We start from the raw sequence: 14,277 nt of genomic DNA, 5'->3' as shown, positions 1-14,277 counted from the left end.
GTCCAGGAAATATTTATATACAAAAATTTAACTCAAGGAAAATTACAATTCAAGCTAGAAAAAGAATGAGTGAATAAATTCAAAGAACCATGGAGGAAGGGGAGAAAAAAAAAACAAAAACAGAAGTTAAGGAAATACAAAACAAAACAGCAAGGCAAAGAGTGAGCAAAAACAGAAATCAACTGTAGTGGACTTGGACAGGAGTTGCCTAGATTCCCTTTCCATGAAAGAGAATGTCATCAGGAGACAGCCTCCCCTGTGGGAGCTGCACCCTCAGTTGAGGACAAATGGCCTTGTTTCAAGCCAAGCCTCTCCAAGCAGCCCACACCAGTCACTAACTTTGTTAACTAAGGGCCCAAGTGGGATAACCCTGACATTTTAGCTCCAAAATTTCCTCCAGAGGTTGGTCAAGGCTTTGATTCTGTTCCAGCTTCCACCACAGTCTGATTCGTCCCTCTCACCAATCCTGCTTTCTTCCCTTCCCTTCTATGTGTGTTGATCCCAATGTTGCTCCCCCAAATCCTGTATGCCCACACTCAGAGTCTGCTTCTTGAAGAACCCTACCTAGGCATTGTTCTTTGGAGAGATTAATAAGGTGAATAAATCGCTTAACAAGACTGAATAAAAAAACAAGAGGAAAGTTAAAGAAACAAAACATAGAATCTAAAAGAGAAGTGACTGCTGACACAGAAGCCAAACAAAATGTAGTGATAACTTTGAACACTTGGAAGAAACAAAGTTCTGGAAAAATATGAGATGAGACAAGTAGCATAAAATTAAATAGAAAACTTGAATAAACTAATAGTGATTAAAGAAACTGAAATAATCACATCATTCCTTCCCTCAGTACACATCCTTCCCTAGATATTTTTACATTTGAATACCACAAACTTTCAAGAATAACTCCATTATACTCCTTATTCCAGAAATAGAAAGGTGATAACATTTCCCAACTCTGATAATGAAACCAGTATAATCTATATTATAAAACTAGGTAAACTGGTATGTAAAAAATGATAAAGGTAATCACTCATGTAATACAATTTTAAATAAAATGAGTTTATTTTATTGAATCCAATATTTTAATGCATCATAATATTAATTGGTCATAGCACATAATTCAAAGTTAAATTTAAAATCAACGTTTAAGTTAAAAAATTAATTTAAAATATATTTTAAGTTCATGAAGCCATAACGGTGCTCAAAAAGGTGAGAGGAAAAGTTCTTCACACCAGAATGCCAGCTAAAAAATAAAGACTGACCAGATTTTGCAACCCTCAATGTAATAATTCAGAGAAGAGTGACTATTGGATGCTAAAATTCATTGGATGAAGATTTGTTAGGAAGGGGCGAGATAATGACATAGTGTCAAAGTACCATCCTACAGAAGAGTTATAAATTCCAAAGTGAAAATTGCACCTAGACCTTGGAGACAGAAGTGGGCATCACTTTAATAAAGTGTAACATTTTTAATATAATGATGAGACAATCTGTACCTTCTCAGCGATGAAATAGTAAGTCCTCAAACTCATGCATGGAGTATTCTTCCAAATGTTTTCTCTCAATCTAATCAAGCCTCCAGTCTTAATTTTGAGATTATAGGAAATAAAGAGAATTAGTCAAACACCATGAAGAAACAATCCAGAATGTGGTATGTTGTACAAAACCTTTTCTCTTCAAAGTCAATGTCATTAAAAAAAAAAATCGTTTTGATTAAAGGAGACTAGAAACATGTTACAATCAAATAGAATGCCTGAAACGCTATTGAACCTGGATTTTTCAAAAAGTACAAAATATTTTTCAGACGATTAAGCCTATTTGAATATGAACTATTAGATGCTATTATAAAATGACTATTTCTTAGGTTTGATGATACTGTGATTTTTATAGAAGAATGTCCTTATTTTTAGAGCATGCATGCTGAAGTATTTAGGAGTAAAGAATGTGTCTGCTTACTTTATTTGGCAAGATAACATATCAAAAACAAATGGAAGGTTTATCAGATGTGGCAAAAATGTTAATGAGTTGTTTCTATTCTTTCAAGTTTGGTGCAAACTTTTTCAAATAAAATGTATAAAATGCATAAGCTAGCAGTATAAAAAATACAAGCCTGTTTCTGTATTTGAAATTGATCAGTGTTTGTGTGTGCTTTTTTTTTTTTTTTTTAACTGCTTATGAACTAAGGGGTAAAAGTAATTTCTTTCAGCGATGCTTTGTAGTCCTCAGTGGACATGTCTTTTCTTCGTAGTTTATTTCTTAGTATTATGTGCTTTTTTCGATGGTATTGTAGTCATTTTCTTAATTTTTTTTTTTTTGGTCAAATTATTGCTAGTATATAGAAATACAACTGATTTGCAATTTTTGTATTCTGCAAATTTGCTGTATTTGTTAGTTAGCTCTAAGTTTTTTGAAGGATGATTTCGTTTTCTGTATGTAATAGCATATTATCTATGTAGTTTCACTTCTGCCTTTACAATTTAGATGACCTTTATTTCTTTTTCTTGCCTAACTTCTCTGAAGAAAGGTCACATGTGAAAAGCCTACAGTTAACCTCATACTAAGAGACGAAAGGCTGAAAGATTTTTCTTTATAGTCAGGAACATGTAACCTTTATCATGTTGAAGTTGTTCCTGTTTACTCTTTGCTTATTGATATTTTCATTATGGGGGTGCTGGATTTTGTTCAATGCTTTTTCTGCATCAAGACATGTTCTTTTAGTCTATTAATGAGTATTCATTCTATTAATGGGCATCACGTAAAATGCTCAGTTAAACCCAGAGAAGGGAAAGAGAGGAAGACAAAAAAAAAAGTGCAAATAAAACATGAGAGTAATGAAAAATATCTCAATTCATTTCTATCAATTGCTTTAAACATCAATGATCTAATCATACTAATTAATCAAGAGAAGGAGAAGACAAGACACAGACTGGGAAAAATGTTTGCAAAAGACTCATCTGATAAAGGACTACTATCCAAAATATAAAAATAACTCTTAAAACTTATTAACAAAATGAACAGCCACGTTTAAAAAAAAAAAAAAAAAGGCAAAAGACCTGAATAGACACCTCACCTAAGATGTAGATAAGATATTAAAAGATCATCCACATATGTAATTATGAAATTGCAAATTAAAACAATGAGATACCACTACACACCTATTGGAATGGACAAAATCCAAAGCACTGAGAACACCATATGCTGATGAGGATATGGACCTGCATTAACTCTCGATCATTGCTGCTGGGAATGCAAAATGGTACAACTACTCTGAAAGAGTTTGGCAGTTCCTTATAAAACTAAACACTCTTAAGATTCTCCTTGGTATTTACTCAAATAAGTTCATAATCTATGTCCACAAAGACCTGAACACAAATGTTTATAGCAGCTTTATTCATAATTGTCAAAACTTGGAAGCAACCAAGATGGCCTTCAATATGTGAATAGATATACAAATTATGATACATCCAGACAATGGAGTATTCACTGCTAAAAAAAAAAGTGGGCTAAGAGATCAAATATATGGTGATGGAAAGAGAACTGACTCTGGGTGGTGAACACACAATGTGACACAATATGATATATAGACTATGTATTACAGAATTGTACACCTGAAGCCTATGTAACTTTACCAACAATTGTCACCACAATAAACTTTAATTTAAAACAAAAACAAAAAAAGAAGTGGGCTATTGAGCCATGAAAAGATATGAAGGAATCCTAAATTAACATTGCTCTGAAAGAAGTCAATCTGAAAAGGCACTGTATGATTCCAACTGTATGACATTCTGGAAAAGGCAAAGCTATGGATACAGAAAATGTGTCAGGGGTTAAATAGGTGGAGCACATAATTTTTAGGGCAGTGAAGCTATTTTGACACCATAATGGTGGATATGTCATTATGCATTTCTCAAAACCCATAGAATGTAAAACAAAGAGTGGACCCTAATGTAAACTATGGGCTTTCGGTGATAATGATGTGTCAATGTAGGTTCAATAAATGTACCCCTCAGGTGCAGGATGTTGACAGTAGGGAAAATGGGGGAGTGCAGGGAACAGAATTTGGGAACTCTAGATCCTGCTAATTTTTTTCTGAAAATCTAAAACTGCTTAAAAAAATCTATTAATTAAAAGAAAACCAACTTATATTCTATATGTTATAGCTAAATACCTGAAGGAGCAGTGGCAGTCACTTCTTGGCAGACCTCAAGTACAGAATACAGACATTACCATCTGTACTGAAGGCATCAGGCAACACTGAGGATGGCCAGGACAGAGCACAGCAATCATTGGGATACAAATCAATCTATCTGTGAGCTATCTATCCACCGTTTATTCTTTATTAAGACATGGCCAATCCAAAAGGAATGATGTGGTTGTGTTCAAACCAGGTTGCTTCTACTTCTTCGTTGTAGTTAATTTTTCCATCATCCTCTTATTCCTATAAACAAGTTAGAAAAGAATTTTGAAAAACTGTTAGAATAAGATCTACCATTCCCTACCACCCCCTTGAAAATGACCAATAAGATAAGAAATCCACTTCTGAAGTACCTTAGTAGTCTGCCCATCACCTGAGTAAGAATGGTCGGTAAAAGGATTTTATGTAGCAAACAAAGGAAGATTATCCAGTTAATATCAGACCTCATATTGTATATAATAAATTGGTTCTACTTTCTTTATCTTTATACTCTCCTTCCCTTTCCTTTCCCACAGCTTCTCTCCATATCCCCTTCTGTTTATACATGGTCATGGTTTTCCCATGAAAAAATGGAAATAAAAAGGAGGGAAGGAAGGAAGGAAGGAAGGAAGGAAGGAAGGAAGGAAGGAAGGAAGGAAAGAAGGAAGGAAGGAAGGAAGGAAACAAGCTCCCTTGATATTACTACTTCAACTAACTGCTATCTCCTTCTCTCTCAAGATGTATCAATATGTCCCATCTTAGTTCTTCATGTGTTCTAGTCCAACTTGCCACATCACATTTCTGCTTCCACTAACCCTTTCAACCTACTCTCGAAAGGGTCACCAATCATGTCCAAAATTGACACTCCCAACAGCACTGTATTAATCATAATCTTACATGGCCATCTCACTACCAACCACTTCTGAAACCGGCAGCCTTTGGAGTTAGGAGCATGGAGCTCTAACCACCTGAGCCACTGGACCGGCCCTACATCCCAACTTTTTAACTGCAGTTTCTCAGTCTCCATTTCTCACCTGCCATCAATATGCTGATTTCCTTTAGGGTTCCTTCCTATGTCCTTTCTAATTCCTACATACTCTTATGTACAATTTAAAAGCTAATGACTCCCAGGGGCCAGCCCGGTGGCTCAGGCGGTTAGAGCTCCATGCTCTCAACTCGGAAGGCTGCCCGGTTCAATGCCCACATGGACCAGTGGGCTCTTAACCACAAAGTTGCCTGTTCAACGCCTGGAGTCCCGCAAGGGATGGTGGGCAGCGCCCCCTGCAACTAAGATTGAACACTGCACCTTGAGCTGAGCTGCTGCTGAGCTACCAGATGGCTCAGTTGGTTGGAATGTGTCCTCTCAACCACAAGGTTGCCAGTTCGACTCCCGCAAGGGATGATGGGCTGTGTCCCCTGCAACTAGAAATGGCAACTGAACCTGGAGCTGAGCTGCGCCCTCCACAACTAAGACTGAAAGGACAACAACTTGTAGCTGAACGGCACCCTCCACAACTAAGATTGAAAGGACAACAACTTGACTTGGGAAAAAGTCCTGGAAGTACACACTGTTCCCCAATAAAGTCCTGTTCCCCTTCCCCAATAAAAATCTTAAAAATAAAAAATAAAAAAATAAAAGCTAATGACTCCCAGATGTTTCTCTAGCCCATGCTGCTCTCAGAACTCTACACCCTCAGAACTCTACACCCATGTCCAGCATGTCCCATGTATCATGTTCTTCACCACTGAACTGGACTTCTACCATTACTGTTTAGATAGCATCCTATTTCTCTTATTCCTATATCTCTTAAATTTGCCCCATTCCCTTTTAAATTCTTTGCCAAGGTCATAAATTCTACCTTTCCAGAATTATAGTAATGTCTTACCCTCTAATCTAGTTTCTTTTGCAAGATTATCAATCCACTTCCTAAGAAGCCTTAGTTTCCCTCCACACCCATCTCACATCACCTCCACCCAATTCCATCATCAAAAGCTGAATTTTACACGCATGAATGAACATTAGTTCTATAGTCCATATAAAAGCTAACGCAGTGTTTATGTGTATGTCCAGTATATATTTTCCTGGATGGAAGTATTTAGTTATATTCTCAAAGGAGTCTATGTCCCAAAAGTGACTGAGAAATTATGACCCACAGGATAATATTTGAAACCTTTAATGCACATATAAAAACGTTAGTGGCCAACTCCTCCCCTTTCCAGACTTAGTTAACACAAGCTTCAGTCACATTGACCTATTTGCAATTTCTAAGTATGTCATATTTTTTCATTTCCATGTATTTGTATGTGCCGTTTCCACTACCAAAATTCCCCAATTATTTACTTTCCAAATGGTAAGCTCTTCCTCAGTACAAGCAATCCTTTCTGAAGTTTCCCTAACTTACTCCAATATAGATACTACCCATATATTTTCACAGCATCTCTTATTCATTTCCATTGTAGCATACTACATGGATTTTGTCTTACTAATTTTTATATCCCCAGCAAAGTATCCAAATTGTGGTAAAACTCTAATGTTTAGGGTTTTTTTCCTTAAAACAGGTCTCTAAAATTGAGACCAATATTCTAACTTGTCACATACTTTGTTAGGGTTGCTGAAAAGCCACATTTATCTCAATTCTAACCCACTGCCAAGTTCTTTTTCCTTCCTATTCTTGCCTGAGCTATATGGCAAATTAAGAAAACAGCATGTTTGCCTTCTGCTTTCTCCTACTAAATTATTCAGAAATCCATCTAGGTACCTACTTTTCTGTGTGCCATACAAATAGTTAAGAGTTACCTACCTCTTAACACAATCGGGGCAGAGCATATTATCTTCTAGGTCTGGGTATGGGAAAGTGCAGGCTGGTAACAGGAAGAGAGAGATCATCTTCTTAGGAGGGTCAGGCACCCATGCCTGACCTGCATAGAACTGCAGGCGAACCCAACCCTCTCTGTCTGCCAAGAGAGGTCTGCCATGGACCACACACCACCTGACACCTGGAGAGAGAAGGAGAAACAAATATAAACAGCGAAGATTAAGTAACCACACTCCAATCCAACCTCTCAGCAAGTCACTCTTGACTTTGCTCCTATATTCTGTTGATGAATCAACTGAATTGTAAACCAAAGGACACAATAAACTAACTTCACAAATTATATAGTATGAAGATTAATAACAATTAACGTCTTAGAGTGCTTGCTTTGTGTCCAGGATATTGCTAAGTGGTTTACATATATTCATAGATTTACTAAGGACATTACTAATATTTACCTTCTATTTACTTTTCTTATTTATAGGTGAGGTAACTGAAGCTTATGGTGTTAAATATAATTTTCCCAGATCTAAGACATGGATCCAGATATTCTGATTCACAGCCCATTTGCCTAACTACTACATTGTACTGCCACAAATATGGAAAACAGAAAAAAAATCATCTTTGTTTAGAAGCCTAAGGAACAATCTAAGTGAGGAGATGGTATATCTGAGAGAAAACAAGAGAAGTTATAAAGATATCAAGTACCTGAAACTCAGAGAAAGGAGCAGTCACTGCGGGCTTAAAAATCCATAAAAAATCTCCCCATTCAGACTGTAAAACAGTGGAAAGTGTATGTGTTTAGCACCACTATATACCTGTTGGCTAGGCATACTCCTGAATCACAGGTGTTTAATGACTACTAAATGAAGAGGAACTAAAAGAATGATTAAGTGTGGGATGCTACTAACCCATATGGCACATTAATGAAAATTAGAAAGAGATGCTATCTTTGGTGAAGCAGTTCTCTAGAGACAGCTTTGTGGCAGGACAGTGCTTTTGGAAATTAGCAAAAAGGTGCCCATTCCTTTTCACAAAAGGGAGTGCAGCTCGGGGAGCAGACAGTAGGCCAATTTCAGCTTCCATCTTCCTTTTGGGTGGGTTCCTTGTGCAATGAACAAGGTGTCTTACCATACAAATCAGCCCTGAATAAAAGAGGATCTTCCACTTTGGGGAACGGGGTGGAGAGAAGAAAAGAACTCAAGCAAAAAAGAAGGGTGAGGGCCGTCCCGGTGGTTCAGGTGGTTGGAGCTCCATGCTCTTCCCACATGGGCCAGTGGGCTCTCAACCACAAGGCTGCCGGTTCAACTCGAGTCCCACAAGGGATGGTGGGCTCCACCACCTGCAACTAAGATTGAACACGGCACCTTGAGCTGAGCTGCCTCCCGGATGGCTCAGTTGGTTGGAGCGCGGGCTCTCAATCACAAGGTTGCCAGTTTGACTCCCGTAAGGGATGGTGGGCTGTGACCCCTGCAACTAGCAACGGCAAGTGCACCTGGAACTGAGCTGTGCCTTCCACAACTAAGATTCCAACGACAAAAACTTGATTTGGAAAAGTCCTGGAAGTACACACTGCTCCCCAGTAGAGTCCTGTTCCCCTTCCCCATTAAAATTTTTTTTAAAAAAAAGGAGGGTGACTGTACTGACCAGAGATAGGGTTGGGTAAACAAAAATACCAAGGAGAGAAGGGGAGTTGGAGAAAGGTAGGCTAAGTTATTCTCAAGATTTCTTAAGGGGACAGGGGCCCCAAACATGTTATTATTGCCTACTTTTAATGTGCCAAGTTCTATCTCATAAGTCTCACAATCATTCTAAGCAGAATAGTTGTAATATTTGTTTTATAAATCAGGATACCAGGGCTTACACTAAGTAACTTGCCAAAGTCACATACCTAGGAAATCGTAAGACAAGGATTTGAATGAAGGTTGTTCAATTCTAACACCTGCATTCTTACTCAGTATGCTATGAAGGCCTTGCAGAAGGGGGAGAGAAAGGCAAAGATCTCAGGCTGTGGTTGATCACATTATCAGATTATGCTTTCTTCCCACCTTGGACTTCTGCTTAGTGATAAGAAAGGGTCACCACTCCATTACCTAGCTTAGAGATCCCATCCAGGCAAAACTTGGCTGTCAATCAAAAGATAAGCCCTCTATGAACCTAATATCCAATCTGCAGATATTTTAACTAACGCTTTGCCTTTTACTACCTTTTAGTATTGGACTAATAAAAGTTAACTTTCTTTCTCTGGAGTGGTATTCACTCTAAAGTTGATCTTACCAGAGGTTTGCAGCAGAAAGTTCTCAGCAGAAGAAGGAATGGGACATAAATTCATAGCCTTAGGTTGAACGGCTCTTGCAGCAAGTCTTGCCCATGCTGCCAACATGGCTTCCTGAGCTGAAGTTATCACCTCAACGCTATTGGTCATTTGCTCTCTCTCACTCATCTTACAACTTTTCTTACTCCTTGCTTTCTTGGTCACCATCTTGCATTTCTTTGAACTTGACTCCTGTAGTGTTTCAGGAATATTCTGCAAATGGGATTCATGATGATTATTCAGTGAAGTGCTACTGACACAGTAATAATTTCTGTGTCAATATTATCGTTCTTCATACATTGACTCAGGTAGGTCAGTGTGGGAAGGATTTAGGAAGTTTAGTTCCCTTACAGCAGTGCTCAACTGGGAAAAATTGTTGATCGTTAAAACTGGGGAGGGGACTAAGAAGGGGGTTATGGGGATGCTACTGACATTTAATGGGTAGAGACCAGGGATGTTTAGTCTAAACATCTTAAAATACACAGGAGAGCATCCAAAACAAAAATAAATTATTTGGCCCCAATTGTCCATAGTCTTGGTTGAGAAACCTTGCTTTGGAGGTACAACATATATAGAGATACAGGGAGAGGTAGAATAATTCACAATCAGAACTTATCTTTACACTGTCTCCATACTCCTCACTCACTTGTTTTTCTTCAGAGTACGCATGTTCCTTGAGCCTCAGATAAACATCTATTTTCTAAGGACATGAAGAGGGGAGAAAATTAAAAGTTGACTAAACTTCCCATATTTGCTCTGAGCAGCAGAGATGCCCACCAGTGTACTTACCTTGCCATCAGTACTCAAATTAAATTGTTGACACCAGTTCTGCAAAGTATCCCAACGCACTTTATTAATTGAAGGCAAAATGGTCGGCAAGGGGAGCATTGGTTTTGGACAAGCTTTGAACTGTTCACTCGTTTGAGGAAGATAAACTGAGAAAAGAAGGAAACCAAAGAAGTAATAATTTAAAATTTGTAAGATTCTTTATAATTTTACAAAGTTCTCATTTATTTCTCATAACCTAATTTGCACATATACCTTTCAAATATTTCTTCTCATATTGCAAATAAGGTAATCGATTCAAGAATTAAAGGACTTACCCAAAATCACATCTCCATTAAAATGAGAGACCTGGGACTCAAACCTACATTTTGAAATTCTAAATTCCCTATTTTCTACACTACATAGAGCAACCTTTTGATTTTGTGGCCATCAACACCTGGATAGAACACCGTATTGGATTGCTCCTCCAAAATGTATAGATTTTGGACCTCTAGAAATCAAAGAAAGCACCCCAACCAAAAATGGTCCACTATTCTGTCAGCCTGCCTCATTTTTCTCAATAGCAACTTTTCTCAACTCACTCTGCTTAGCCTTAACCTGTTATTATCTTCATCTTGAAGTCCTTGTTATTGGCCCAGAAGATGAAATCATTCTGAAACTACTTACTCAATGCCTTTATAAAAAAGCACTGAGGACACAAAGTGGCATGATATTAAGAGTTGCTACATATTTAATCTGTAATTACTCACCAAGCAAAATACTAGGTGAATTTTTAAATTATTTTGTCTTCCAAATACTGTATGATCTCACTTATGAGTATGTGGAATCTGAAAAAAGCAGAACTCAAAGAAACAGTAGACTGGTGGTTGCCAGGGATTGGGGGACAGGGGAAATGGGGTGATGTTGATCAAAAGGTGCAAATATCTGTTATAAGATGAATTAAGTTCTGGGGATGTAATGCACAGCATGTTTACTATAGTTAACAATACTATATGATATGCTTGAAAGTTGCTAAGAGAGTAAATCTAAAACGTTCTTACCACGGAGTGGCGGGGGAAGGTAATTGTGTAAGGTAATGAATGTGTTAATTAACCTTATTATGGTAATCATTTCACAGTATGTACATGTCCCAATCATCACACAGTATAACTTAAAATTACACAGTGTTATTATGTGTCAATTGTATCTCAATAAACCTGGGAGGGAAATTAGTCTTCATAAGAGGTATGTAAAGTATGCACTAATCAAAATGAAGACTAAGCTTCATGGGTTGGAAATTTCAACTCATGTCTATCTACCCCATAAGATTATGCTCTGTCCAAATCATTCCACATGCCTGTTTTTCGGCTTAAAAGCATGACTGTACATGCTGTTAGCAAATGAGAATTATGGAGGAGTTTGAGAAATCTCTTACCACAGGTAATTGACGTGAGATTTAAGATGGGCATTGTATAGTCAGTCAGAGGACAGAAAAGGAAAAATCTTACTCTTCCTGGGTTTCCCAGAGCTAGAGGAGCAGCAAACTGAGCAATTCTTGTCCTCATACCTTCATCATCTGTCCTAGGAATCTTCCGGTTGTCTTCTGAGATTGAAGAAATGCTTGGTTCCATTTGATGTTCTTCATTAGGTTCCTCACTAACTGGAACCAATGTGAGAATCACACTTTCATCCTCTAATTCAACCTTAAAGTAATCCTGGAAAGGGAAGCATCAATCACTGATTCCTAATTGAAACTCACAATTAAACTTCTTTTCAAATCACAACTAATGAATAAGAAACTGGGAAGATGGATGGATTGAAAACTTACTGAGATTTCCTTAAATGTGATGTTGATTAGTAGACCCTCTCTATTAGATAAGAGAAGCAATGAGGAAATGAGCAAAAATAGATTTACAAGTGGGTGATAGGGGAAATGGAAGGGTAGGTCTTGAATTTGTGAAAACCATTTCCTCATGACATTTCTTTTTATCAGCTAAAACATTAAATACTTTCATTTTATCTCCTAAATATGTATGAAATGTGTTTCCACCTCCCCATTTTCTATCACATGATACACAATTCAAACTATCATTAACTCTCACTGGCAGATGCAAAAATCTCCTGTTACTCCAAAATCCATTTTGACTCCACTCTTTCTTCAGACTGCTGTCCTACTTATTTAAAATACTTCAATGGCTTATCATTGCTATTCAGGTTAAAGACAAAATTCCCTCCTGAGTTGTCTGCCCCATGCCTACCACTGCAGCTCAAGAGCTTTCTGAGCTCCAGCCACACTGGCCTTACTTCGGCCCCATGATTCAAGTAAAGTGAATATATATCTACTTTACTCCCATGCCATTACAGTAACTGACACAGTACCCAGCACAGATTGGGCACTCAATATTCTTTTAATAATCTAATAACTGAAAGGTAAAGTAGACAGGAAGGAACTAACATTTACTGGTTTTGTACAGTATACATGCACTGTGCTAGGTGCTTTCTGTATTTCTCTCATTTAATCATCATAGCATGTTTGTAGTAATTTATTAGTTTTCCTATTTTGCAAATTAGGCCACTGAGTCTCAGAAATTAAATGACCGATGCCACAGAGTAACACATGTGTGAGTCAATTTCTGAACTTAGGTTTTCCTCTCAAACCCAAGAGTGAATAAACTCCATTCCAGCCTTATTACAACACTTTAAAAAAAAAAAAAAAAAAAAAAAAACCCACAGCAGCCAGGCAGGATCTGATGCAGTCACTCCCTTTCACTATTTAAATCATCTCAATGGCTTCCTATTGCTCTCAAATTCTTAGGTGCATATAGGAACTTTGCATTTGTATACCACTTTTTCAAAATACTCTCACACACATTCACTGGTCAGCTTCAAAAAAATTGACATTACTGGGGAACTATTACACCACTCTAGAGATGGGGGGCGGCTCAAGGCAGCTAGATGATGTGCCCATAATCATAGTTTTTATTGGACAATTAATTCAGTCCTCTAGCCTGGTACAGCAGTCCCAGTAAATACCTGTGAAACTTTCTCAGTCTACTCTCTCCTCCAGTCCAAGACTACCCAAACCCAGTCTGGAAACACATTTGATTCCAAAGCCACTGGCAGTAGGTTACTTTTTACTCTTGAGAAAAGAAACTAATTGGTCACTTCACTTTCTGACCTTATCCACATTACCCTTTTTCACTTTCTTTTTACCATAGCTGTCCATTTCTTTACTATTTTTATCTTGCTCGGCTACAACATGTCTTTCTACAAAATCAATCTCTTACTTTACACTAGGAAAAGGAATCTTTACTTCTCATTTGTACTCTCACCCAAATATGCAGAACCACAATCACGTGAAAGAAAACTACTAATAATCCGCCGGAAAGAGGAGGAGGTTCTAAGATGGAGATTTCTTACATTGAGAAATCAAGCTTCGTAGCAAGAGGGCAACATAAGTGAGTTTCAGAAAGGCTTTGTAAGGTGAGCCTATGGGAAAAATAATTCTTTTCTAATTAAACTTACCTTTTCGCTGCTATTAAAATTTGAATTTGCCATTCCCAGGAACACTCAGAGAGAACAGCACAGCCAGCACAGTTAAGGATACCTGCAGTTTACTCCTTTTAACCTGCGAGTTTCTCACCAGACTTCTCCTTTTATAAGCAAATGTCTCTTTCTACTTCCTGTTACTCAAAAGAGCTCTCTTCTTCTCTCTTCTTCTTCCCACCCCCCACCCCCACCATTATCTGACTGATAATTTCATCAGTTTTATACTTTATCTTGTCTATTAGGTGAGCTTTGAATTATTGGGTAATTAGTAGATTCCTAATTAGAGAGAGAGATTTTTGTCTTTATTCCTTTAAGGTGAGACTTGGGAGAAAACTAGAAGTGAAAAACTCTTTCAGACAAGTTACAATTGAATAAACAGAATATTTTAAATAATTTCCAGGACAATGGTGGTGATGGATTGAATGATATTTTTATAGAAGAAATAGAAAAGAGATACAGAGGTATTTTATAACTGATTTATGCCCACGGGTGTGACATTCACTGGGAGATTAGATTTAAATTGTAGGTGTTGAATAACATTATTCCTCCAGGATTTAGTTCTAAACACAAATACTAAGCCTGAATACTGGTCAGCTGGGTAGAAGGAAAAGGTTTGGCCGTTCAGAATAGGAGCAGCAAGAACCAAAACACTAAGACATAGA

General features: G+C 37.6%; 1 protein-coding gene across 1 annotated transcript; it reads right to left on the bottom strand.

Moving 5' to 3' along the window:
- Positions 1-4,395: 4,395 nt before the first annotated feature.
- On the bottom strand, positions 4,396-13,698 carry DPPA2 (developmental pluripotency associated 2). The gene is made up of 7 exons (XM_088794356.1): positions 13,592-13,698; positions 11,634-11,781; positions 10,091-10,236; positions 9,948-10,001; positions 9,265-9,514; positions 6,976-7,171; positions 4,396-4,438 (listed from the first exon to the last, which is right to left on the bottom strand). The coding sequence occupies exons 1-7, from the start codon at positions 13,622-13,624 to the stop codon at positions 4,396-4,398; spliced, it is 870 nt and encodes a 289-aa protein (XP_088650482.1). The 5' UTR covers positions 13,625-13,698.
- Positions 13,699-14,277: the final 579 nt, after the last annotated feature.

Source organism: Rhinolophus sinicus, chromosome 17 (assembly GCF_057876585.1).
Source record: "Rhinolophus sinicus isolate RSI-liver-muscle chromosome 17, RSI-T2T, whole genome shotgun sequence".
Taxonomy (NCBI): domain Eukaryota; kingdom Metazoa; phylum Chordata; class Mammalia; order Chiroptera; family Rhinolophidae; genus Rhinolophus; species Rhinolophus sinicus.
Note: the sequence above shows the minus strand (reverse complement) of the source record. Positions and strands in the feature narration are given on the sequence as shown.

What these genes read in the sequence shown, in the direction of transcription:
- DPPA2 (XM_088794356.1), bottom strand. Translation starts at nt 13,624, where the DNA reads ATGGCAAATTCAAATTTTAATAGCAGCGAAAAG. An exon ending in CGTACTCTGAAGAAAAACAA is followed by an intron (nt 9,515 to 9,947) that starts GTGAGTGAGGAG and finishes TCCCATTTGCAG; the next exon opens with AATATTCCTGAAACACTACA. An exon ending in TGCCCCGATTGTGTTAAGAG is followed by an intron (nt 4,439 to 6,975) that starts GTAGGTAACTCT and finishes ACTTGTTTATAG; the next exon opens with GAATAAGAGGATGATGGAAA.